At 49.9% G+C, this 24975-nt stretch overlaps 4 protein-coding genes across 15 annotated transcripts in view; all 4 read left to right on the top strand.

Annotated features, from left to right (window-relative positions):
* Window positions 1-4891, top strand: part of gap43 (growth associated protein 43) — a 252280-nt gene extending 247389 nt beyond the window's left edge. Inside the window, exon 3 of the mRNA XM_076015235.1 lies at window positions 4767-4891. Within this exon, the coding sequence (XP_075871350.1) occupies window positions 4767-4788 (22 nt within the window). The 3' untranslated portion in view covers window positions 4789-4891. The remainder of the gene's footprint in view (window positions 1-4766) is intronic.
* LOC142881123 (rap1 GTPase-activating protein 2-like) overlaps window positions 1-7397 on the top strand; it is a 38940-nt gene extending 31543 nt beyond the window's left edge. For 9 of the 10 annotated variants that reach the window (XM_076015209.1, XM_076015204.1, XM_076015201.1 and 6 more), the window contains 11 exons: window positions 11-166; window positions 396-467; window positions 554-640; window positions 787-930; window positions 1611-1760; window positions 1986-2095; window positions 2275-2373; window positions 2500-2632; window positions 3584-3692; window positions 4244-4320; window positions 4925-7397. In XM_076015209.1, coding sequence (XP_075871324.1) covers window positions 11-166; window positions 396-467; window positions 554-640; window positions 787-930; window positions 1611-1760; window positions 1986-2095; window positions 2275-2373; window positions 2500-2632; window positions 3584-3692; window positions 4244-4320; window positions 4925-4933 — 1146 coding nt within the window. In that variant the 3' untranslated portion in view covers window positions 4934-7397. The remainder of the gene's footprint in view (window positions 1-10; window positions 167-395; window positions 468-553; window positions 641-786; window positions 931-1610; window positions 1761-1985; window positions 2096-2274; window positions 2374-2499; window positions 2633-3583; window positions 3693-4243; window positions 4321-4924) is intronic. The other variant, XM_076015202.1, reaches the window with a different exon arrangement.
* A 448-nt stretch (window positions 7398-7845) lies between these two features.
* On the top strand, window positions 7846-19923 carry ints4 (integrator complex subunit 4). 3 transcript variants are annotated; one of them, XM_076015193.1, is made up of 24 exons: window positions 7846-7978; window positions 8797-8991; window positions 9522-9639; window positions 10263-10369; window positions 10675-10771; window positions 10856-10935; window positions 11294-11344; window positions 11892-11980; window positions 12401-12521; window positions 12717-12788; window positions 13226-13400; window positions 13508-13713; window positions 14668-14810; window positions 15022-15137; window positions 15623-15756; window positions 15957-16111; window positions 16221-16314; window positions 16751-16831; window positions 17093-17223; window positions 17446-17505; window positions 17602-17764; window positions 17987-18130; window positions 18309-18429; window positions 18783-19923. In XM_076015193.1, the coding sequence occupies exons 1-24, from the start codon at window positions 7925-7927 to the stop codon at window positions 18989-18991; spliced, it is 2916 nt and encodes a 971-aa protein (XP_075871308.1). In that variant the 5' UTR covers window positions 7846-7924; the 3' UTR covers window positions 18992-19923. The 3 variants fall into 3 exon arrangements, with proteins under 3 accessions (XP_075871308.1, XP_075871307.1, XP_075871306.1); XM_076015192.1 differs by having other exon boundaries at window positions 10850-10935; XM_076015191.1 differs by having other exon boundaries at window positions 10675-10935.
* Window positions 19924-20236: 313 nt separating this feature from the next.
* The window catches only part of blmh (bleomycin hydrolase), a 14163-nt gene continuing 9424 nt past the window's right edge, over window positions 20237-24975 (top strand). The window contains exons 1-4 of the mRNA XM_076015220.1: window positions 20237-20405; window positions 22715-22912; window positions 23122-23231; window positions 24317-24458. Of these exons, the coding sequence (XP_075871335.1) occupies window positions 20396-20405; window positions 22715-22912; window positions 23122-23231; window positions 24317-24458 (460 nt within the window). The 5' untranslated portion in view covers window positions 20237-20395. The remainder of the gene's footprint in view (window positions 20406-22714; window positions 22913-23121; window positions 23232-24316; window positions 24459-24975) is intronic.

Genomic DNA, 24975 nt, shown 5'->3' with positions numbered 1-24975 from the left:
TCCTCGGCAGCTGCAGAGGAAGCGTCACATCGGGAACGACATCGTGGCCGTCGTCTTCCAGGAGGAGGCCACGCCCTTCGTCCCCGACATCATCGCCTCCAACTTCCTGCACGCCTACGCGCTGGTGCAGGTGGAGAACCCCTGCTCACCAGACACCACCTACAAGGTAGCGCCACCTGCTGGGAGAGGATAGAATGGAAGGTTTCTAGAGTAACAAAGGAAGAACACAATATCTACAGGTTCTGAGCCGCCACAAATTGTGATTGTGTCAAATGAATTTTTTTATAATCCCCGATGACGTCATCGTGTTTTTTCTGTAATCCTGTCCTAATCCCCAGACACACAGCAGGCTCCTAATCTGCCATGACACTGTGTTGTGTCCTGATTGTGCTCAGGTGTCAGTGACCGCCAGGGAGGACGTCCCTCCGTTCGGACCCCCCCTGCCAAACCCAGCCGTCTTCAAGAAGGTGAGCAGTACCAGCACCGGCACCGGCACCGGCACTGTGGATACATGCGTACCGTATATACACATCTTCCTCGTCCTCCTCCTCAGGGAGCAGAGTTCCGGGACTTCCTGCTGACTAAGCTGATGAATGCAGAGAACGCCTGCTACAAGTCGGACAAGTTCGCCAAGCTGGAGGTGACGGAGCAAACTCAGCGGTGCCTTCAGGGACCCTCCGGCTGTGGAGCTCAGTCCACTCCGTTAATCACCCGTGTGTGTGTGTGTGTGTGTGTGTGTGTGTGTGTGTGTGTGTGTGTGTGTGTGTGTGTCTGAATGGGCCCCAGGTGAGGACTCGAGCTGCTCTGCTGGACCACCTCCACGAGGAGCTGCAGCGTCAGAGCCAGGCGGCCCTGGCTGTGGCTCCCCCTGCTGGGGAGGAGGACCGGCTGGAGAACGGAGGCCATGGAGGCCTGCTGGAGTCTTTCAAGGTGATCGGGACTGCTGGTCTAGACCACGGCTGGGCAAAGGTTGCTGCAATGTGGGATTAACACAGGCCTTCCGTTCTATTCTATTATTTTAAGTTATATTCTATTCTATTCTATTATTTTTTATTGTATTCTATACTATTCTATTATTTTTCTATTATTTTCTATTATTTTCTATTTTCACAGTTCAGTCATTCACTGTCACTTGTCTCCTCGGAGGGATGTTTGTCTTCTGGGATGAAATGATGCATGAAAATGTGTTGTTGGTTTTTTTTCTCTCCACAGGCTGCTTTGCGTTTCCCACTGTCAACCCCAGGGGGCGCTATTTTCACAGTTGTCTTGGCCGTGGCGCTGTGTTACTTTTCTCAGTTGCTGTGTATCCCAGAGTGAACGAGCACATTGTTGAAAGAATAAAACAGTTTTCATTTTCGTTTTTCTTTGTTTGTGTTTATGTTGTGTGAGAAAACAGAACGTTGTGCTACTTCAGGGACCCTTTCAAAAAATAATAAATCCAAATTTTTAGACCAATATTATTTGGGGGGGGGGAGTCATTCATCTGCTCCCCACTTGACTTGCTTTATTTTATGATGGAGAGGTGCGCCCCCTGCTGGTTGTGGCTCATCTCTCACACTGACCCTGACGATGATGACTGACCCATGCTGTGGTTGTCCTCCACTCTGCAGAGAGCCATGAGGGTGAGGAGCCACTCCATGGAGACCATGGGGGGGTCCCAGCGCCAGCGGACCCCCGGGACCGGAGGGGGGCTGCCGGCCAGCCTGAGTGGAGGAGGACTGCCTCACAGCACCAGTGAATGCACCAAGAGCACCTTCACCGTCAGTACACCTTCTCACTGGTCCAGGGACACCAGAATGTGGTGGTTTGAGATGTTTGAGATGTTTGGTGATCTTCAAAGTATTGCAAAGAGTGATGTGAAATCAAGCAGAGTGATTTGTATGAGGCAGCGGTGCAGTGTGATCCCTGGAGGATGAACCAAACTCTCTCTCTCTCTTTCTCTCTCTCTCTCTCTCACTCCCTCTCTCGCTCTCTCTCCCTCTCAGCCTCCAGTCTTGTCAGCCAAGTCTCCTATCAGGAGTCCAGTGAAGAGAAGATCAGGACTTTTCCCTCGACTGCACTCCAGCACTGATGCCCCCATTGACAAACACAGGAGGTTCGAACTTCATATATATATATATATACTGAATGTAGTATGAATGTGTGTGTGTGTGTGTGTGTGCGTGTGTGTGTGTGTGTGTGTATAAAGCACTGTTGTCCCATCCCCCTGGTCTCTGCTGCCCAGACCACTGGCGCCTCTACTCACCGTCACCACTGTGTGCTTTGCCTCCACAGTGAACACAAGCAGGCTGAAATGTGGCCGTCGTCGCAGGAAGTGAGGTCAGAGACCTCGTCCAATCCCAGCTCGCCTGAGATCTGCCCCAACAAGGACAAGTAGGAGGCCTTACACACACACACACGCACGTCATGGTGCCATCTGCACATCCACAGGACCAAAGTCCATCGTTTGTGTTGTTGTTGTCATCGTTGTGTTGTTGTTGTCGTGGTGGTGGTGAGCAGGGTCTTCAGTGCGGTGAAAGAGCACAGCAGCAGCAGCAGCAGGGCCAACATCTCCCGCTCCTCCTCCAGCACCAGCAGCTTCAGCAGCACCACGGCAGAAACTGAAGCTCTGGAGGCTCTGGACTTTGAGACGGTGGGTGGAGACTTTGGTCCTGGTCAGAGGGTGGAGGAAGACCTCCCTCAATGGTCGTCCATGAAGACCAGCAGTGTAGAAGAAGAAGCAGCAGCCGTGCTTCTTCTTCTGTGTGTGTGTGTGTGTGTGTGTGTGTGTGTGTGTGTGTGTGTGTACAGGTTCTACCCAGAATATTAGAATATCCAGAGAAAGTTGTTTTATTTTGGCAGTTCAACATAAAAGATGAAAGCAACACATTTTATTGAGCCATCAAGCAGTTCCTTGTTGTAACTTTGCTGATGAAGATTTTCAGCTTATTAAAACCACAAAGCCACAAACTTTTTTAAGCTGCCAGACCTGATCAGCAAAATGCAAAGAAATCAAAACTGGAAATATATTGATTTGCATATTATTCCTTTATATAATATGTCACATTCACCTTTTAAGTTGAACTGCAGAACCACAGCAACCCGTTCAGCATATTCTAATGTTCTGGGTAGAACCTGTGTATCAGTGGGCCCTCAGTAATGGGGTCAGTTTCACGTTCTAATGTGAAACTGTCACAGTATTTCCTGGAGCTGTCATGTGACTTTATGATAATTGCAGAGCTTTTGATGCGCAGTGTCCAGAGGTCACGGCAGATGAGCCAGTGGCTCTCCTGACGTCTTCAGCCTGCTGACATATTGATTACTGAGATGTGACAGTTTCATGAAATAAAGTCAGCGTTTGTCCAACTGTGTGAAGACACAAGCACGTTTTGCTTCAACACTGAATATGGAACTGAACTCACTGAAATAAAAGAAGCAATTTATTTCAATTTCAACAGGAACCTTTTCCCACGGGGCAGTAATACATTAAAATAACATAACAAGAGTGAACCAAAGAAGTCATAATAATAATATCCTCTTTCTCTCTCTCTCTCTCTCTCTCTCTCTCTCTCCCTCTCTCTCTCTCTCTCTCTCCATCCCTCAGGCCATCAATCATCCATCAACCTCTTCGTCCTCCTCAGCCTTCAGTCCTGCCATCAGCTGGGACAGCCAGGGACCAGGGACCCCGATCATCATGTGCCCCAGTCCAACTGGTAAACATCCTAGAACCACCCAGAACCACTTAGAACCTTCCCAGCACCACATAGAACCACCCAGAACCACATAGAACCACTTAAAACCTCCCCAGAACCACATAGAACCACCCAGAACCACTTAGAACCTCCCAAGAACCACATAGAACCTCCCAGAACAACTTATAACCTTCTAGAACCACCCATAACCACTTACAACCTCCCCAGAACCACATAGAACCTCCCCAGAACCACATAGAACCACTTAGAACCTCCTAGAACCACCCAGAACCACTTAAAACCTCCCCAGAACCCTCCCCAGAACCACCCAGAACCACTTAGAACCTCCGAGAACCACCAGATCTTTGGCAGTTTGAATGCTGTCCAGTTGTGGTGAGACAGAAGCTGTAGCAGCATTAAGCTAATCACTTTAGCAACAGCCGTGGCTTTAGCGGCGTCTGCTTCCTGCTTCAGACCTGCTGCTTCCTCCTCTTCCTCTTCCTCTTCCTCTTCCTCTCCCGGCTGGACTCCTCTCGTACCTCCTGCCTCATCAATATTTCCTCTGTTCTCAGATGGGAGAAGCAACAAGACGTCGCCCAGGTCCAGCTTGAAGTTCCGCTTCGACAGGATGAGCCACTCGTCCACGGCCGTGAGTCTCGCCAGGCTATCTGAGCGTTGCTGCGCTCCGTGATTCATTGTCTTGAAGGTCCAGTGTGTAATAATCTGGCTTGATTCATGATTTATGATTTTCACATTGGTAAAAACTAAACATGCTGATACAATTAATAATTGTCTACTGGCAGTACAATAAAACTAATTTGGTTTTCCTCCCCTTGAAACGGTTCTCATACGTACATAAGAACCTCCACAGACCAGTCAGGGTCCCAGTGCTCCCAGTTAGCTGCCATCTTGCACCAGCATGTTTCTAAGGAAGCCTGGTGTGGACAATCCTGCAGAGTGTTTGGTATTTAGGCTGAACACTAGGGGGCGCCCTCAAATGAACCAACCAAGAAGAAGAATAGGTTCAACCAGGTATCCAGGTTTGGATGTGCAGGGCCACCGTAGTTCACCGGTAAGCTCAGGAGAGGGAGGGAGAGCAAAAGAAGCCGCAATGTGAAACGTCACCACTTGATGTCGCTGTTTCTTCTTTAGAATCTCCAAATGTTTTGCACACTGGAACGTTTGAAATGCAAAAACAGAAAAACGAAAAACAAAACAATTTTTAATTTTCCTCTCAACTGTCTTTTTTTCAGTCTGACTGACTCCCCACAGAGATCAAACGAGCACCGCAAGGACGTCGACTGATGAAGCTGCAGCGAAAGAAACCACAACCACTAGCATAGAACGTCTGGAGAAGAAGAACCCTGAAGACTGAAGCCAAGGAACCACTCTGAGAGAACCAATGACCCTCTGCTGCCATACACACACACTAGAAGCTGAAGTTAGCGTGAGTAAAGTTAGTGCTAATGCTAGCTTCCAGTTAGCGTGATTAAAGTTAGTGCTAATGCTAGCTTCCAGTAAGCGTTGGTTAAGTTAGTACCAACACTGGCTGCCAGTTAGTGTTAGTAAAGTTAGTCCTAATGCTAGCTAATATTTAGCGTTAGGAAAGTTAGTGCTAACACTAGCTGTAGCTAGTGTAGCTACTAGCTAGTACGGAGGCAGCTTCCTCTGTGCTTCTCCTGCTTTTGACTTCTTTGAACAGAGATTGAACAGAGTGACCAAAGAAGAAGATGATATTAGATTATTAATGGCAGTCTAACAGTTTCTCTCTCTCTGTGGGCGCTGTTGTTACCTCCACGCATCATGTGGTACGTCTGAGACCAGATTGATCCAAAAATAAATCAATGGATAAATAAATACAAGTCCATTACGCAAATATCTAACGCAAACTTAGCGTAGCAGCCAGCTAACTGGAAACTGGGAGACTTTTCATTTTCAGTCAGCGCTGCCGACTGTCCTTTGAAAACTCAATATTTATTCTGGCTAGTTGAATATTAAACTGAATATTCCAATATTCAAAAAAAAATTTTTAAAAAATAGTCCATTTTTTTATTTTTTATTTTTTTGAATGATTGGCCAGACTGTTTCCTGCAGCTTATATATATAAACTTTAGTGTTACAGCTTTCAATGTTCTTTCTCTAAAATAACAACATTTCAAAAATAGCATTGCTAAGCTAACCCGTTTGCAGTGGAACCAAAGCACTTTTGGTAGAACTATGAGCTATCAAGTGCATTAAGTTGAGACACACACACACGCGTGCGCGCGCATGTACACGCACCTACTGGCCTTTGGCCTCCTGATGCCTCCCATAGAAAACTCAATATATCACAGGGTTTGTTTTGTTTTGTGTTTTTTATTTGAGCAGGTTAAAGCCAATCAGGCTTGACTTCACTTCTGTTGGGGGGGTGAAGACGCTTCAGGTTCATTTTGTTCGATGAATCACTTTGAGCAAAATCATGTTGAATGTGAACATATTTTTTTAATTGTATGTTTTGGTTTGGTCGGTTGGTCGTAAACCAGTGTGCTAAATACGCAGGGCTTCGACTCCTCCCACCCAACCAATCCCAGAATATCCATGGGTATTTCACACACTTGCCAGTTGCTTTAAAAGCACAAACAGCACAACAGGTGCGATGGTGCGATGGTGTTTGGTGTTTGGGTCGAAGCCCAGCGCTGTGGGAAGTCCACATGGAAACCACTGAGAGCGTCCAGACCACCAATCACAGGGTGGGGGGGGGGACGCTTGACAAAAAGCCTTCTGTGTCTTTGTTGTTGCCGTTAGCAGGAAGTGCGTTTGTGTGTGCAGCCAGTAGGGGGTACAACAGTACACTTTCCCCACCGTTTGCTTGGCATCAGCTTCTTGGGCCACGGTAACGCTACAGTTGCCAGGTCTTCATACCAAACAACATTGTAGTGTAAAAAAAATAATTACAAGTACAGATTTAATCAAACCACATGAATTTTAAAAAAAATCATTTAAAAATGTAAACATCAGATCTAGAGTTCAGGACTGTCCAAGGAAAATGAACTAAAATGTAACAAAGTCAAGACGTTCTCACTGCATTGAGCTGGTGAGTCTTTTAGAGGATTACTGATAAGTGCAGTGTGCCGGCGGGTCTTCACCACTAGTGTGCGCTGCTGAGTGGATCCACTGGCTCAAAATGTGGCTGTACAGAGTCGTGTGAGTGGCTGTGGTTGAGTTCCACACTGAGGGGTGGAATAATGAATGCTGTTGCATCCTGGGTAGACGTCTCTCTTGTGGAACCCACCGACTGTCAGTCAGGGATGAAAAGCCAACAGTGTGCTGAGTGTTGGGAGAGCCATTCTCAACCACACAGAGCAGAGAGGAAACAGGAAGTGGACACAGGAAGAGGAACCCCCACGATGATGGCGGCAACCTATAGATGTGCTCAGTTTGATGATGGATTCACCCTGCAGCCTTCTCCTCTATTCTCCTCTCCTCTCCTCTCTTCTCCTCTCTTCTCTTCTCCTCTCTTCTCCTCTCCTCTCTTCTCCTCTCGACTCCTCTCTTCTCTTCGTTCCAAATGCTTTATTGATTGAAGTGTCTTTTTTTTGCGTTGCAGAGTATTGCTAATTATTATACGACAAAAGAAAAAATATATATATGTATGAATGTAAAATATATCCAGATAAATATGTATATTTGGTTCTGTAATGTGCCATTGAGGATTAATTCTAAAATAAAATGCTGTATTTTGTGTCATTTGTGTTTCATTTCTTTTTTTGGAAATATCCCTTTTATTTTTTTATTCACTTTATTTATTTCCAACATGCACATTGCAGAATTTTTCCTAGCAAGCAGAATTGCAGTGTAATTATTAAAGCAGGAAAGAAAACGAGTGACTTATTGGAAAAGAAGTGAGAAGAAGCTAGTTAGCTAGTTAGCTCTCACCACTTTCTCCAAATATAAAGGACGTGTGTGTGTGTGTGTGTGTGTGTGTGTGTGTGTGTGTGTGTGTGTGTGTGTGTGTTTCATTAATGTACTTATGGGCGGTATGTTGCGCTTTTACGCCTATAAAAATCGCAGATCCGGCAGAATTTGACACACTGGCCTTTTAAACCTGAGCAGCAGCACCACCCCGGAACCAGAGAAGGCGGTAATGCACCGATAGACTAATGCCACCCGCCATGGAAGAAGAAGAAGCACAAGAAGAAGAAGAAGAAGAAGAAGAAGCAGAAGAAGAGCTAACCGGAAGTGGGCGGAGCTAGCCTCGAGCAGTGGAGTTGAAGATGGCAGCGCACCTGAAGAAGCGGGTGTATGAGGAGTTTTCTAAAGTGACTCAGGTGAGCAGATGAGAAGCTCGTTCGGCTCCTGGTTCCGACTCATCCTGTGGGGACGAAACGGATCAGCGGTGTTGCTGCAGAGCCAATCACCGTCCGTCCTGATGATGCTAAAGCTGCTAACGCGGACTAGCGCAGCAGAGCTGCAGGAAGAGACAACTCTCAACACAAAGAGCATCAATAATAATAATAATGATGATGATGATGATGTGTTGTGAAACGGTGGTTGTTGTGTCGAGTGAATCCCACTCCCACGGCTCACTGAGTCGTCAGAACGAATGACTTTTTGTTGATGTAAAACCGGAAGCTGTGTTTGGAATTCAGCAGCCTGTCACGAGAAGGGCTGAAAACATCGAACCGGTTCCAGATGACGGAGGAAAATAAATCTTTTGGTTCCGTCGGACCCACTCAAGGCTGCTGACGCCGTTCTTTTATTCTATTTGTTGCACAACAACACGTGGTTTTTCTACTCGCAGTCTTCACGCCGTCATCTATGGAGTGACCGCTGTGACGTCACTCAGCGGTCCGGTTCTGGAGCCCAAGGCTGTGTTTCAGAACCTCTGTACTCACTGGAACAGGGGGTCAAGTGGTCAGTTTGGACCACGGTTCAAAAGCAACGCATGACTTTCAGGAGTTCGTTTTCAGTCATTTAAATTTCTGACTTGTAGTTTTGCCACTTTAAAGTTATTCCAGCGACTATTGTGGGGTTTTTTCTTTCTTCTTTTTTTTTAAGAGAACTGTGGAAGCAATTTTCTCAGTGTCTGTATATTACATTAAATGATCTTATATGATATTTTTATTCCAAACTGTTTGATTGACAGGTGTTGCATGAAGAGGCACCAGCCAAGAAGCTGCGTCTGTCCAAGCCCAGCAAGTCGGCCGCTCTCCATGTGGACCTGTGCAAAGCCACCAACCCCACCGACGCCCTGCAGTTCCTGCTGCACTTCGCTCGCAAGCCCGTGGAGACGGAGAGCGTGGAGGGCGTCTTCAGGATCCTGCTGGAGCACTACTACAAGGTCCAGCACCAGGGAGGGAGGGAGGGATGGATGGATAGATGGGTGGATGGATGATGGAGGGATAGATGGATGATAGCTGGATGGATTGTTAGATAGATGGATGGATGATGGATGGATGGACCTGCGGCCACCTAGTGGCCGCAGGTCTGTTGTGTCCTCTTGGTTGTGATTTGACTTCCAGTCACTGTTGGTGTTGCTGCACCTCCTCTTTGTGTTGCTGCACCTCCTCCTTGTGTTGCTGCACCTCCTCTTTGTGTTGCTGCACCTCCTCCTTGTGTTGCTGCACCTCCTCTTTGTGTTGCTGCACCTCCTCTTTGTGTTGCTGCACCTCCTCTTTGTGTTGCTGCACCTCCTCTTTGTGTTGCTTCACCTCCTCCTTGTGTTGCTGCACCTCCTCCTTGTGTCGTGTGCTTCTCACTGCTTTTTCCTTAGGCCGGCTGTACAAAGACAGGTGGTGCTGCTGACGGCTGTGGCGTGTGAGTGACGGTGCGTGTTGTTAACGTGTGCTTCCTGTGCACGTGGTGTCCCAGGAGACGGACAACTCGGTGCGGCTGAAGATCGCCTCCCTGCTGGGCCTGCTGGCCAAAACCCAGGGCTTCAACCCCGACTGCATCGTGGACGACGCCATCAACTCACTCAGCAATGAGAGTGAGACGACACGCTCACACACTCACTCACCCTCACACACTGTGGATGAAATGTGCACGCTGCTGCTTCAGTGAGTTGTGTTCTCCAGAGAAGGCAGCGGTGTGATGAGCACGGATGGAAGGAAGTGAAACTCTGTCATGAGGAAGATTTAAGTTAATCATCATCTTGGAGATGTTGTTGTCCAGATGCCTCCTGCTGGTTCTCCTCCTCCTCCTCCTCGTACTCCTCCTTCTCCTAGTTCTCCTCCTCCTCCTGCTGTGAATGTCGTGCCCTCCTCCTCCTCCTCCTCGTTCTCCTAGTTCTCCTCTTCTTCCTCCTCTTCCTCCTGCTGTGAATGTCGTGCCCTCCTCGTTCTCCTCCTCTTCCTCTTCCTGCTCCTTGGCTCCTCCTGCTGTGAATGTCGTGCCCTCCTCCTCGTTCTCCTCTACCTCCTCCTCCTGCTGTGAGTGTGGTGTGCTTGACTCGCCCTCCTCTCTGCTGTTCTTGTGGTCTTGGTCAGAGTCCTCCTCCTCCTCTTCTCCCCCCCCCCCCTCCTCCTCTGCCTCCTCCTCCTGCTCCTCCTGCTGTGAGTGTGGTGTCCTTGACTCGCCCCTCCTCTCTGCTGTTCTTGTGTTCTGGGTCAGAGTCCCACCAGGTCCTGGCTCAGCTGCTGGAGACGCTGCTCCTCATTGGCTGCCAGCTGCCTGACAGTCCTGCAGTGAGACCCAGGCTGGTGCAGGTGGCCTGCAAGGTGAGACACTGGCCAAGCACTCTCTCACACTCTCACTGTGCAGACAGGTGGACACCTCGGGGCTGAAAGTCAGTGTTTAGTTTGAGTGGACTGGAGATGGTGCAGTGTCTGCAGTGCCAGTGAACACTCACTGGTCCAGGAGGAATAATCTCAGCCTTGATGCAACACAGTCTGTGTGCAGTCTGTCCCTCTCATGTGAACTTTATTGCATCTGTACACTCATCAATATTCACTGGGAGGTGAAAGCAGTTTCCTCACGAGCCTCCAGTGTGTGCAGTGACCTCCACTGTGTCCCTGTGTTGCAGCACCTGGCAGACACCTACTTTGGCGTGAGGATGAAGTGTCTGCAGCTGCTGGGCTGCGTGGGCGCCGACGACCACTCTGCTGCGGCCAAGCAGGACGGTGGGTGCACTGTCGCTGATGATGATGATGATGATGATGATGCAGCTGCTCATTGGTTCCTCTGGTCCTCCCTCCCAGGAGCAGTGAGGGACGTCCAGTCCATCATCAGCAACTACTTTGCAGACCAGGACCCCAGAGTTCGCAACGCAGCGCTGAAGGCCACGGTAACACAACACCACCAACGCACATCTGTGACACACATTCCAACCAAGTTACATCCTCACAGGTCAGCGGAGCCTCGAGTGACATTTTCCCCCTCAACCGGACACTTGATGACACTCGCACTCGCAAAAAATACATTCAGAAACAGATTTTTTTCTTAATAATGCCGAAACTCATCTGCGACCGCACTGCAGCGTCATACTGGACCGTTTGAGGCGGCGCTCACAAGAGGCACCATGTAATAACCTTGTAATAACATGTAATAACCATGTAATAACATGTAATAACCTTGTGGTAATAAATTAAGTGTATTACACACTTGAAGGAACTGAGACTCTCCACCTGCTCCTGTTGTATCAGCTGCAGCTCCATGAACGAGGAATCAAGATCCACGAGATCATTTATGATCAGGTAATCTTCCAATCAGAACACTGTCTGCGCTGTGTTGTGCTTCACTGGTGTGAGCTGAGAGGGAAGACAGAAAGCAGCAAAGCAGAACATCAGTCGCCACACCTGGTGGAGAAAATCAGACAAACATCTCTAAACTCAACACAAGCACTGATGTGGCTGCTCTCTCTCTCTCTCTCTCTCTCTCTCTCTCTCTCTCTCTCTCCCTCTCTCTCTGTCTCTGTCTCTGTCTCTCTCCCTCTCTCTCTCTGTCTCTGTCTCTCTCCCTCTCTCTGTCTCTGTCTCTGTCTCTCCCTCTCTCTCTCTCTGTCTCTCTCCCTCTCTCTGTCTCTGTCTCTCCCTCTCCCTCCCTCCCTCTATCTGTCTCTCTCTCTCTCTGTGTCTCTCTCTGCCTCTCTCTCTCTCTCGCTCTCTCTCCCTCTCTCTCTCTGTCTCTCTCTCTGTCTCTGTCTCTCCCTCCCTCTCTCTCTCTGTCTCTCTCTCCCTCCCTCTCTCTCTCTGTCTCTCTCTGCCTCTCTCTCTGTCTCTGTCTCTCTGTCTCTCTCTGCAGGCCTGCCTGCTGCTGTCTGATGACTACGAGCAGGTGCGCTCTGCTGCGGTGCAGATGGTCTGGGTGCTCAGTCAGCTCTATCCTGAGAGGTGAGAACATCCTAGCAGCCTTTATTAATCCCACGGTGGAGAAATTGATGAAGATGAAGGGAATTAAAAAGAAATGAAGACATCAAATAAAAAATGTCATCATCAGTCATGTGGTTTTCAATCCAGCTGCCTGACAGCAGAGTTTTTAGCAATGAGGCTGAACGCTAGGGGGCGCCCTCAAATAAATCAACCAAGAAGAAGATGGAGCAGGTCTCCAGGTTTGGGTGCACAGGGCCACCGTAGTTCACTGGCAAGCTCAGGAGAGGGAAGGGAGAGTGAGAGACGCTGCAATCTGAAATGCAACCACTTGATGCCGCCGTCTCTTCTACTGTTGACACACCGGACCTTTAAAGGGGGCGGATCACCGTGCCGGTCCAGAGAGGCTCTGCACTCACCTGCTCGCTGTGTTTGTCCAATCAGCATCGTGCCCATTCCCTCCTCCAATGAGGAGATCCGGCTGGTGGACGATGCGTTTGGGAAAATCAGCCACATGGTCAGCGACGGCTCCTGGATGGTTCGAGTGCAGGCAGCCAAAACCCTGGTAGGACCACCACCACCCACCCCCCTCCTACCCCCCTCTGCTTCAATAAGAGACTGATTAACATCCTGGTGCAAACACTGTGTGTGTGTGTGTGTGTGTGTGTGTGTGTGTGTGTGTGTGTGTGTGTGTGTGTGTGTGTGTGTGTGTGTGTGTGTGTGTGTGTGTGTGTGTGTGTGTGTGTGTGTGTGTGTTAAGGGTTCCATGCTGCAGGTCAGCCCTCACTTCCTGGAGCAAACGCTGGACAAGAAGCTGATGTCAGATCTCAGGGTGAGCAGCTGCAGTGCTTCATAACAATCACATCAGTGTGTTTTCTATGTGTAACGCAGTCAGTGCCCTTTGTGATGTCATCGTGTTGGATTGGTGTCGGTAGCAAGACACCAGTGTGGTCGGAGATACATGAATGCATCAATATATTCATCACTGACACACACAGATAGATGCATGTTACATATTAGTACATATTAGCATATATTAGTACACAGTGCATATAATCTTCCCACATTAAAGACAAACACTGGGCTCCTCCCACCACGTCAGCACAGTGCATGGTGGGAAATATTGCTTGCTGAGGTGTGTGTGTGTGTGTGTGTGTGTGTGTGTGTGTGTGTGTGTGTGTGTGTGTGTGTGTGTGTGTGTGTGTGTGTGTGTGTGTGTGTGTGTGTGTGTGTGTGTGTGTGTGTGTGTGTGTGTGTGTGTGTGCGCAGAGGAAGCGAACGGCTCACGAGCGGGCCAAGGAGCTGTTCAGCTCGGGGGAGTTCTCCTCGGGCAGGAAGTGGGCCGACGACGCCCCCAAGGAGAAGCTGGACACCAACACGGTCAACCTGATTGCCTCTGGGGCCTGCGGGGCCTTCGTGCACGGCCTGGAGGACGAGATGTTCGGTACGATGGTTGGGATGGTCGTTGGTACTTGGCGAAGCAGCTGAAGCAGATGTTCTGCTGCTGCTGCTGCCATGGTCTCAGTGTCTCTGGCTGTGCTGTGTCTGCAGAGGTGCGCATCGCTGCGGTGGAGGCCCTGTGCCAGCTGGCCAGCTCGTCCCCCAGCTTCGCAGACAAGTGCCTGGACTTCCTGGTGGACATGTTCAACGACGAGATCGAAGAAGTGAGGCTGCAGTCCATCCACGTGCTGAGGCAGATCTCCACCCACATCACGCTGAGGGAGGACCAGCTGGACACCGTGCTGGCGGTGCTGGAGGTGCGCTGGCTGGGCGAGGACATCGCCGTCTCGGGAGAGGCTCAGAAACCTGCATTCTATTGTTTGGCCAGCAGGGCAAACAATAGAATGGCTGCAAGAAGGCCTAAAAATGACTGAGGCTGTGTCTCAATTCAGGCTCTGCGTCCTTCCAAGGCTGCATTTGAGAGGAGGTTTGCGTCATAGCACTGCGCGAAGGCTCCTCCCACTTCCCAAAAGTCCTGAGGACGCTCCCAATGCGTACTGGGAATGCGTCCTACTGTTAGCCCATTCCAAGGCTGCACCGCTACTATCCTTCACCTCCTTCTGTATCCCAGGATGCTTTGCCTGCTGCTGCAAAGCATCCTGGGAAGTCAGCTGAAATTAGCGCCATCTACTGGCAAAGACACTTCGTATAAATTTAAGTATTCAAATTTCATATCAAATATTCAGTTTTTAACGCAGGGTTTTTACTGATTTGATCATCCAACGCCATCGTTAGATGCCGAGCCAATGGTTAGCTTGATGCTATGAAAACGTCACTTCCGGGGTTGGCCAGCAGGAGGGAGCGGCGGTGACGCAACCAGGAAATACACTGAAGGCTAGACCGTCCCCTGTGGTTACCGGGGAGGCGGGGTTTGGTCCGTCCTTCTGGGCCGGGTCCTTGGGAGGACGCTTCCTTCAGACGGAGGACGCTTCCTTCCAAGGATGCAGAGCCTGGATTGAGACTCAGCCTGAATGTGGATGTGGAGGAGAGCAAAACATTCAAAACTGCAACCAGCTGGTTTCAGTTTTGCTGGTTGCAATCAAGGGTCCTGATTTTTGTGTGTGTGTGTGTGTGTGTGTGTGTGTGTGTGTGTGTGTGTGTGTGTGTGTGTGTGTGTGTGTGTGTGTGTGTGTGTGTGTGTGTGTGTGTGTGTGTGTGTGTGTTGGTTCCAGCTGCAGCTCCAGTGTCATGCCTTTCTCCCACTCTTGCAGGACTCGTCCCGGGACATCAGGGAAGCTCTGCACGAGCTGATCTGCTACACCAACGTCTCCACCAAGGAGTGCATCCAGCTGGCCCTGCTGGAGCTGCTCAAGAACCTCAGCAAGTACCCCACCGACCGCAACTCCGTCTGGAAGTAAGGCCTCACCTCTCACCAGCTTTTGAATCCCTGCAACAATGTAACGCATTGGAGAAGCAACGTTCTATGAATTAAAAAGAAACACAGACGATGGTTGTGTTATTTTACCAGGTGTCTGCAGCAGGCACGTTGGACTAGATAGTGGTGATCAGATCTCTCTCTCTTTCTGTCTTCCTTCATCTTGCTGTTCTTCTCCCTCTCTGCTCAGGTGTCTGCAGTTCCTGGGCTCCCGTCATCCAACGCTGGTGCTGCCGCTGGTCCCAGAGCTCCTCAGCACTCACCCCTACTTTGACACTCCAGAGCCGGACATGGACGACCCAGCCTGTATCCTCTTCATTCTGCATTCAGACAGGAAGTCTGTTTCCTGGTTTGGAGCTGCCTTCAACTTTACAACTAGAATAGAAGAGAATAGAAGAGAACATCCTGTAATAACAATGTCCTTCAAGGTGGCTCACCAAAACACTCCATCTGCTGTTGCTGCTCCAGCCCCCCTCTGTCACACTTTAGAACCCATTATGGCCCCACCCTCCTGCTGCAGGTGTTCCTCACCAGTACCTCGCCGGTTCCTCACCGGTTCCTCACCGGTTCCTCGCCGGTTTCTCACTGGTTCCTCACTAGTTCCTCACCGGTTCCTCGCCGGTTCCTCACTAGTTCCTCACCGGTTCCTCGCCGGTTCCTCACTAGTTCCTCGCCGGTTTGTCACGAGTTCCTCGCCCGTTCCTCACTGGTTCCTCGCCCGTTCCTCACTGGTTCCTCACTGGTTCCTCACTGGTTCCTCACTGGTTCCTTGACCTGGTGTTTGCTGCCAGACATCGCGGTGCTGGTGCTGGTGTTCAACGCTGCCCAGTGGTGTCCCAGCATGCCGGCCCTGTTCTCGGACCACACCTTCAGACACTACGCCTACCTGAGGGACAGCCTCTCGCACCTCGTACCTCCACTCAGGGTGAGAACACTGCAAACTGCTCTCTCCTCCTCCTCTACTGTAGGCCTGTGGATGTTTGTTGGTTGTTGTTGTTCTGGATATTGGTGCTGAAGAGGCCGGGTTCCAGCCATATTGAGTGCTGAATGTCTCTGTCATGGCCTTAGATGTTGACCAACCAGTCGGTCGGGGGGGTTCTCCTCCACTTCTCTCCCCCCTTGCAGCTCCATGGTCGAGGTTTGGACCTGGCTGAGTCGCAGTGTGGCTCTGGTTCAGTGGAAGCGGCCCAGTCCTTCCTTCAGCAGAGTCTCAACCGGGTCAGCACCATCCAGAACCTGGAGGCCCCTGGTGCCCTGGACCTCCTGGACCTCACCATCAGGTACACGCACTACTCCCTCACAATTGAAACGTCCAACCTTTGACACCGACTGGCCAGGCGTCGCGATGAGTTCAATGTCTTATTTTTGTCCCTCTTGGTTTGCCGTCAGGGACCTGCGGAGGCTGGGGGAGCTGCAGACGGAGCTGCTGGGAGCTGCTGACTTCTGCGCCACCTTCCTGTCCTGCCACCTGCTGCTCATCAAGGTGTGTGTGTGTGTGTGTGTGTGTGTGTGTGTGTGTGTGTGTGTGTGTGTGTGTGTGTGTGTGTGTGTGTGTGTGTGTGTGTGTGTGTGTGTGTGTGTGTGTGTGTGACCAGTTTAAAAGATGCTACCCTGCTGCTGCTGTAGGACAGTGAAGGCAGCTCTCTGCTGCTGCAGGACAGTGAAGGCAGCTCTCTGCTGCTGCAGGACAGTGAAGGCAGCTCTCTGCTGCTGCAGGACAGTGAAGGCAGCTCTCTGCTGCTGCAGGACAGTGAAGGCAGCTCTCTGCTGCTGCAGGACAGTGAAGGCAGCTCTCTGCTGCTGCTGCTGCAGGACAGTGAAGGCAGCTCTCTGCTGCTGCAGGACAGTGAAGGCAGCTCTCTGCTGCTGCTGCTGCAGGACAGTGAAGGCAGCTCTCTGACCCTGCAGTGTCTCTGCAGGCTCTGCAGGAGAAGTCGTGGAACACGGCCGTCCCCCTCTGCCTCAAACAGAACGTTTCAGCCACTGCAGCCGCTCAACAGGTCAGCGCACACACACACACACACACAGTATCAGCTTTAAAGAGGACATTTAAAGAACATATACATCTACTTTGTGTTGAAGAACTCTTTATCTTTATAAATCTTTCTCCAACGTCAATGATGAACCAATGCAGTCGTAATAATAACGTCCTTCAGTCAACACTGTGGGCTACATTTGGCCCGCAGGCCAGAGTTTGACCCCTACGCGCTCCAGTGTGTAAAGTGACTGCTGGTGCTGGTGCTGGTGTCGATGTTCTGCAGATCCTGGAGGAGACCTACAAGCTGGAGTTCCTGTACAGCGGCCTGGACCACCGCCAGGTGGCAGCAGTGCGCCACGTCCGTCTGCAGGCGAAAGCCCTGCAGCTCGTCATGGCAGCCCGCTTCCAGCAGGGGTCAGCAGACACACACACACACACACACACACAGATTTTTTTCCGTCTCCTGGTGGAAGACAAACTTTAATTTGTGTTGCTCCTCCCCCTCCGACAACTTGTCGTATTTGTAGCGTCTCCATTCTTCAATGCCTCTCCTGGGTGCGAGTCGGTGGGGGGGGATCTTCTGAATTGAGCGGCGTATTGGTGGTGTGACGGTCCCGCCGTTGTGTCTGTCAACAGGTTGGACTCCCTCAACAGCAGCTGTGAAAAGTTCCTGCAAGACGTGGAGTCTTTCCAGAGGTGAGCGCTGCACCGTCTGCAGCAGGCTGCTGCTGCGTGCACACACACACCAGGGGTTCACCGAGCTTCCTCTCTGCTCCCTCCCTCCCACCTCAGACTGTTTGTGGCGGAGGTCCCCCACCTCCACAGCAACAGCTTTGTGGAGAAGCTGCTGGAGCTGAAGCCCCGCCTGTCCCTGCTGAAGGCAGCAGAGCTGCTGAAGATCCTGCAGAGCAGCCTGAGACAGAGCAGCCTGCTGCTGCTCACACTGCCACAGCAGGTGCTGGGGGCGCTGTCTGTCTGCAGACACGCACACACACACACACACACACACACACACACACACACACACACACACACACACACAGATATACTGTATGTATATATTTGCATAACTCATTTTGCAGGACCAAAGTTGCGTCATAATTGAAGATGATAAACTGTGTGTGTGTGTGTGTGTGTGTGTGTGTGTGTGTGTGTGTGTGTGTGTGTGTGTGGACAGATCCAGCGGGCCAAGGCCACCATCATCGAGCCCACTGGGGAGTCTGACAACCCGCTGAGGTTCACCTCTGGCCTGGTGGTGGCGCTAGACATCGACGCCACCCTGGAGCACATCCACGAGCCCCAGAACACTGTCAAAGTGCAGGTAGGTGTCCTGGCACTGCTACCGTCACCTCCACCTCCTCCACCAGGTGTCCTGGCACTGCTGGTTTGTCCATCCAGTCAATGAAGGAGCTCGGCTCAATCTCGAACCTTTCCATTGCATTCCACTCATTGTGTGGAAGTTGTCAAGCAGTGACTGAAGCTGCTGTGTGCGTCTGCAGGTTCTCTACCCAGATGGCCAGAGTCATGTGATCCACCCTAAACCTGGAGACTTCAGGAAGCCTGGTCCTGGTAGACACAGGCTCATCACTCAGGTCTACCTGTCACACTTTGCCTGGACAGGTGAGAATCACCTTCACCACCACCACCTCCTCCTCCTCCTTCACCACCACCACCACCACCTTCACCACCACCTCCTCCACCACCTTCACAACCACCACCACCACCTTCACAACCACCACCACCACCACCTCCTCCTCCACCATCTTCACCACCACCACCACCTCCTCCTCCTCCACCTTCACAACCATCTTCACCTTCACAACCATCTTCGCCACCACCTCCTCCTCCACCATCTTCACCACCACCACCACCTCCTCCACCTTCACAACTATCTTCTCCACCACCTTCACAACCATCTTCACCACCACCATCACCTACACCTCCACCTCAACCTCCTCCACTTTCTCTTCCAGAACCCTCTCAGATTGAGGTGCGCCTCCTGCTGGCCTACAGCTGCTCCTCCACCTCCACCTCCGTCTCCTCTGCGTTCTCTCCCTCCAAGTTGAGCTGGAGCGAGGTGGTGGACGCTCTCCCAGCAGCAGCAGAAGCTCCGGTAGAAGGATCCATCCCGCTCAGCAAGCCAGTCAGAGTCTACATCATGCCCAAGCCTGCTCGACGCTGAGCCTGAAGGAATCGGATTCAACTTCCACCATCATCACCATCACCATCACCACCATCACCACCACCACCATCACCACCACCATCATCATGGGGCTCGCTACAATAGGTCTCAGCCAGCCAGTCAGAGTCTCCATCATGGCCAAACCTGCTTGACGCTGAACCTGATGGATTCTGATTCAACCTCCACCATCACCATCATCTTGACAAGACTGAATCGAACTTTGGCTCAGTTTATGAGTCGGAGCCGTGTTTCATTTGACTCGAGTCATTGACTCTACTCGGCCATAAATGACCTTAAATCCACAAAACTTAAACGCTACATGGGTTGTTTTTTTCTAAAAGCAGTTACTTTCATTAATGTAATTTATGCTCATGTTCATTTTTATTTTGTTCATTTGTAACACATTTATAATGCAAAGAAAAATACACCACAAATGTGTGAGAAGTGGCATTCATTTATTTTTTCTATTCTTTAATGCAGTGAAGATTTTAAAAGAGAGAAAATAATACCAGCTAGAAATCATCAGTGAGATGTTTTAGTTGCAGGTGTCGCCGTGGAAACACGAGTATCAAACCTTTTTTGTGTTGTCAAAATGCCCGATGTGTCGGCAAAAATATGATTATGTTTGCAGATGAAACTATTTTCCCACTAAACAGCTTGAGTGCAAATACGGTGTTTGTTTTTTTTGTAGAAATTAAATATCCAGTTGTTTAAAATGACTGAATTTTTTTTTTTTTTTTTTTTTTTTTTTTTTCCTGTACATGAGAATTGAGCAACATCTGCCAAGTGTGACTTTTAACATTAGAATTCCAGTGCGTAATATTTGGATTGATTTTGATCTTGGTAAAAGCTGAATATACTGCCCATAAATACATTAATAGAAGTGTATAATCAGTGCAATAAAAGTCATTTGGTTTTCCTGCCCTCAAAAATGTATGTGTGCGTGTGTGTACATATGTATATATATATATATGTATATATGTACACGTCTTGATAGATAAAGATATAAATATGACTTTTAAAGGCTCCTATTATATTCACACACACACACACACACACATGAATTAATTAATTAATGAATGACAGTTGTGTACACTGGAGCTCACCACTCAGAAAAAGCAGTTGTCACAGGGAGGAGGATTGGCGGCCGCACGCTGCTATAGCTGCTCACTAACTCCGCCCATCCCAAATGTCAAGGATTGACGGCGTGCGGAGCGCGTAGAAAACGAGCGCACCCCCTGTGGCTCCGCAGTCCGTCCGACCGACCGACTTCTCGACTTGTCGGCGTTGACTGAGATCAACAAAGAGCCAGCTGACTTTCCCATGCGAGCGGAGCGGACGGGATCACAATAGCACCTCACAACTCTTCGAAAACACACAAAGGACTACACAACAAGGAGCAGCATGGAGACCGGTGAGTAGCGGGACTGTCGCTCTCTGGTGGGTTAGCGTGGCCCCGTCACTTTGGTGGTGTGGTGTTGCACCGCCGCTCACTTGGATGACAGCTGAGCTAGCTAACAGCGTAGCTTAGCAGCCAGTAGCTTAGCATCGCTAGCCAGCCGGTGAAAACACCCTGACACTACTTTGACAACGTGGGTTACAAAAAAATTAATGTTCAGACTTGTAAAACTGGGGAGCCGATTACCCGTCATGCACTAGCTCGGTAATATTAGCCGTGTGTGTGTGTGTGTGTGTGTGTGTGTGTGTGTGTGTGTGTGTGTGTGTGTGTGTGTGTGTGTGTGTGTGTGTGTGTGTGTGTGTGTGTTGGTCATGTTGGCAATGTTAGCTCATGTGGCTAAGGCTAAGCTAAGTGCATCATACAAGCTGCAAACTGTCAGGGAACACTGAGTGTATGAAACAAAGAGTCGGCATTAAACACGTTTCGGGTTTCTTCTAAAGTTTCTATTGTCGCTCGGACTCTTTATCCTCTCTCCGCCCCGAGTTTGACATCCATCCACTCAAGTTTTCATTTCGGTTTCGGAGCATTCGGAGTATTGTCCCTGTTTTGTAACTTGACTTCGGTTTATTTTTTCATGGTGAAGTTGTGTGTGGCTGTGGAGGTGGACGCGGCTCTCTAGAAAAAATGCTGCCGATTGTGTTTTTTTCATCATTCATTTCGTAACACGCATTGTTCATTTTGAGTCGCTTTGAACGTCTCCAGTCATCCACTGTGCTAGTTAGCCAGCTAGCTGCTAGTTCAAGTGTGTGTGTGTGCGTGTGTGTGTGTGTGTGAGAGAGAGAGAACCTCTGATGTGTAAATGTGCAAGTCACTCTTGCTGCCTGCTGTTCGGCCGGCCTGTCTGTCCATACAACACGGCTGCAATGTCCACATGGATGTACAGCCCTGTACTGTACTGTACAGCACTGTACTGTACAGCCGTGAAACAACAACGGAGCCCTCAAGCGGTGCTAACGCTGCTGAGCTAATCAGGTCGAGGATCTTATATGACGGCTGGATTGTGACAAAGTACACGCGCACCCTTTGAATGAACCTTTCACGACACCATTTTTTTTATATATACGCCCGTATATCTTAACTTTATTACTACAGGACGGTCAGTCCAATATATTAATGTTACACTGAACAACACATTTAAATGACACCTTAGGGCTTCATTCATGATCTGAAATGTCTTTGAGTTGATGGCAGGAAAAAAACAACCTCGGTAATAATATTGAATATTTCAATACATCAGAGCCAGACACGATGAATATTGAGCCATTATAATGTAGGGCCGATATTCTCAGGTGAGTATTTTCAAAGTTTTCTCAAACATTTTAGCGACAGTGGCGTCCACACACACACGCACACACACACACTCAGAACTGTAGAGAGAATATTCAATATTTCATACAGAGCTAAAAATGAACATTGATCCGCTTCAATATAGAGAACGGAGATGATGTGTTTTCAGGTCAATGTTTCAAAGTTTACTTGAACAACACTTAGCAACAGTGGCATCAACACACACACACACACACACACACACACACACACCCAGCCTAGACTCTGGATGGCTGGGTGGTTACTCACTGATAACGCAGTGCAATAAACATCGGTAGGTTTATGGGAGGCGATGAACTTGTGCACAAGCTGCAGATGTGTGGCTTTGGAAGTGAAAGCTGTACAACCGCACTACACTTCACACTTAGCCAAGGCCGTCTGGTCTATGTTGTGTTGTTGTGTTGTGTTGTGTTGTGGAACACAGCAGCAGAATGCAGCAGAGCCAGAGGCCTTTGACTCCGCCCACTACACTCCACTGGTGAGCCGCTCCACTTTAATGGCTCCACTGTCAATTACACACTGCACCAGTTTGATTGTGACACAGTGTTTGTTTCCCCCGGTCAGTCCAGTCAGAGGGTGGGGGTGGGGGTGGGGGCAGCTGTTTGACTGCTGGGGCCACAATGGGTTGTAAAATGTGCCAGAGGGGGGGTAGCGGAGCAGCAGCAGATGTTGCTGCTGGATGCAGTGTTTGGGTGGAGGAAACAATGCATCATGGGATGTCATGGAGAAAACATGTTGCAACCGAGTCAGTGTCTCTGAAGCCCCACCAGGGTGCTTAGCTCTTAGAACCACCCAGAACGAACCACCAGGGTGTTTAGCTCTTAGAACCACCCAGAACCACCCAGAACCACTAGGTGTTTAGCTCTTTATTCATTCATTGGCTCCATCTCATCCTTTTCTCTCCATCCCTCCCCCTCCTCCTCCTCCTCCTCCTCCAGGTCTGAGCCAAGAGAAGATCTCCTCCTTCCTGAAGAGGTTGAGGGCGGAGCCTCGCTACCTGCTGGCCCAGAACGTCTCCACCTGCATCGACCCGCTGGAGGTGTGTCTGCACCGGCAGACGGTCCAGGACACCGTGCACATCTTCCAGCACTCCATCCCCACCGAGGGCAAGCCCGTCACCAACCAGAAGAACTCAGGTGGGTAGAACCGAACCACAGGTGGACCACAAACAACCTTCAGCTGCGTCCGCCCAGCAGCCAGTGACTCATCAGTCCTGAACTTCACTGATCTTCATCTTCTTCTTCTTCTTCTTCTTCTTCTTCTTCTTCTTCTTCTTCTTCTTCTCCTGCTCCTGCTCCTGCTCCTGCTCCTGCTCCTGCTCCTGCTCCTGCTCCTGCTCCTGCAGGGAGGTGTTGGATCTTCTCGTGCCTCAACGTCATGCGACTCCCTTTCATGAAGAAGTTCAACATTGAGGAGTTTGAGTTCAGCCAGTCATACCTCTTCTTCTGGGACAAGGTGAGAGGTCCAACTGGTGGTTCCCGGCCCTCATGGTGTGCCATCATCTCTCTCTCTTGGTCGGTTGCACTTACACATTTGAGATCTCTGAACTTCCATCAATCTATTGCCAATACCCACTCCATCCTGAGCTCAGCGTGTCCGGGGTCTGCTGGAGGTGAAGGCAGGGTGACAGCCTGGACCAGTTGACACTGCATCACAGACACACACAACCATTCACACTCACGCACACACACACACACACACACACACCTGCTGACAATCTAGAGTTTCCAGTGCACCTCACATGCATGTTTTGGAGTGTGTGAGGAACCTGGAGAACCTGGAGAACCTGGAGAACCTGGAGAACCTGGACAGGCCGGCAGACACAAGGAGAACACCTCACAGAAAGACCCCAGACCCCAGAGACAGTGCTAACCACTGCACCGCCATGTTGACAGTGTGACTTTTAACGTTGTTCAGTCTCAAACGCACTGTTGTGGCCTGAAGAATGCGACCTTGTTGTGGTTCCAGGCCTGCACACGTGTGGGCTGGTGTGTGGAGCAGTGCTCCAGTGTGCAGTCCACACACCAGTTCTCACCAGTCCCACCAGTCCAGTCCCAGTATGACAGGGACTCCCCCTGCTGGTGGAGTCACAGTACTTGGAAGCAGAACCCAACCGTAGGTTGAGCAGCAACATCATCTGCAGGTGTTCCAGGGCAGCAGGTCCAGTGTACTGCAGTACCGCAGTACTGCAGTGATGCAGTTTGGTGTCAACCTACTGGACCAGATTTAAAATGGTCATTTCCCACATAACTCAGCTTGTCCACGCTGGAAGCAATGGAAGTGATGTGGGAATGTGGGAATGTTGACTGAGGAGACCCTCCCAGCACCTTCCAGTACCAGTACCAGTACCACTACTTGCTTTTTCTCTTGCTCTTCATTCTAATGGTGGGTGGTGTGCAACAATCGTGTCTCTATGACTTCACAATGAGGAGCAAAAGTGCCGACGGTCCTGAGACTCCACCCACCACCATCCACCAGTCAAAGGCAATCTGCTCTCCTCGAGCTGCGTTAACGCGAGCGTTGTGGCCGGCCCCCTGCAGGTGGAGCGCTGCAACTACTTCCTGCACGCCTGCGTGGAGACGGCCCAGAGGAAGGAGGCGGTGGACGGGCGCCTGGTGCAGTTCCTGCTCTCCAACCCCACCAACGACGGAGGCCAGTGGGACATGCTGGTCAACCTCATCGGTCAGTCCTCGTCTTCAGCCGTCCTCCTGGGGGGACGGCCGAGGACGCACCGATGGCTTTCTGACGCCTTCAGTCAACCATCGGTGTGTCAACGGCTGCAGTATTCAAATTGTTGCAGTCACCAGAGAGAAACAAAGGGATAGAAATAAAGAATCCCTCCCTCCAGTAATCCCAACGCTTCCAGCTGTGACAAGGTTGATGGTCGAATGTTGTGTTGTCCAACCGCACATCACTGGAGGAAAAATAAGTTATTATCATTATTATTATTATTATTATTAGTATTATTATTATTATTATTATTATTATTGTTATAAGGATAATAGCATTGAATAAAGCAAATGAAATTGGTTCGTTGGTTAGAAAATACAAACAAGCAAAAAGCGGAACAAACCGGTCAGACTGGAGGAGGAGAGAAACCTCATTGGTCAGTTTTTCACCTCTACAGTCAGTCCACATGTTTACACAACATTGTGCGATTTTTGTTAAACTCTGTAATGTAACTGGTCATTATGCTTTG

Source organism: Nelusetta ayraudi, unplaced genomic scaffold, assembly GCF_046127955.1.
Source record: "Nelusetta ayraudi isolate G7.1 ecotype Tasmania unplaced genomic scaffold, CSIRO-AGI_Nayr_v1 ptg000182l, whole genome shotgun sequence".
NCBI lineage: Eukaryota > Metazoa > Chordata > Actinopteri > Tetraodontiformes > Monacanthidae > Nelusetta > Nelusetta ayraudi.
The sequence above is the reverse complement of the archived record's forward strand: the minus strand, read 5'-3'. Positions and strand labels throughout refer to the sequence as shown.

Coding starts and splice junctions, on each gene's coding strand:
- ints4 (XM_076015191.1), top strand. CDS start 7,925: ATGGCAGCGCACCTGAAGAAGCGGGTGTATGAGGAGTTTTCTAAAGTG. Junction 12,522..12,716: donor TGCAGGCAGCCAAAACCCTG/GTAGGACCACCA, acceptor GTGTGTGTTAAG/GGTTCCATGCTGCAGGTCAG. Junction 13,401..13,507: donor CCTGGAGGACGAGATGTTCG/GTACGATGGTTG, acceptor CTGTGTCTGCAG/AGGTGCGCATCGCTGCGGTG.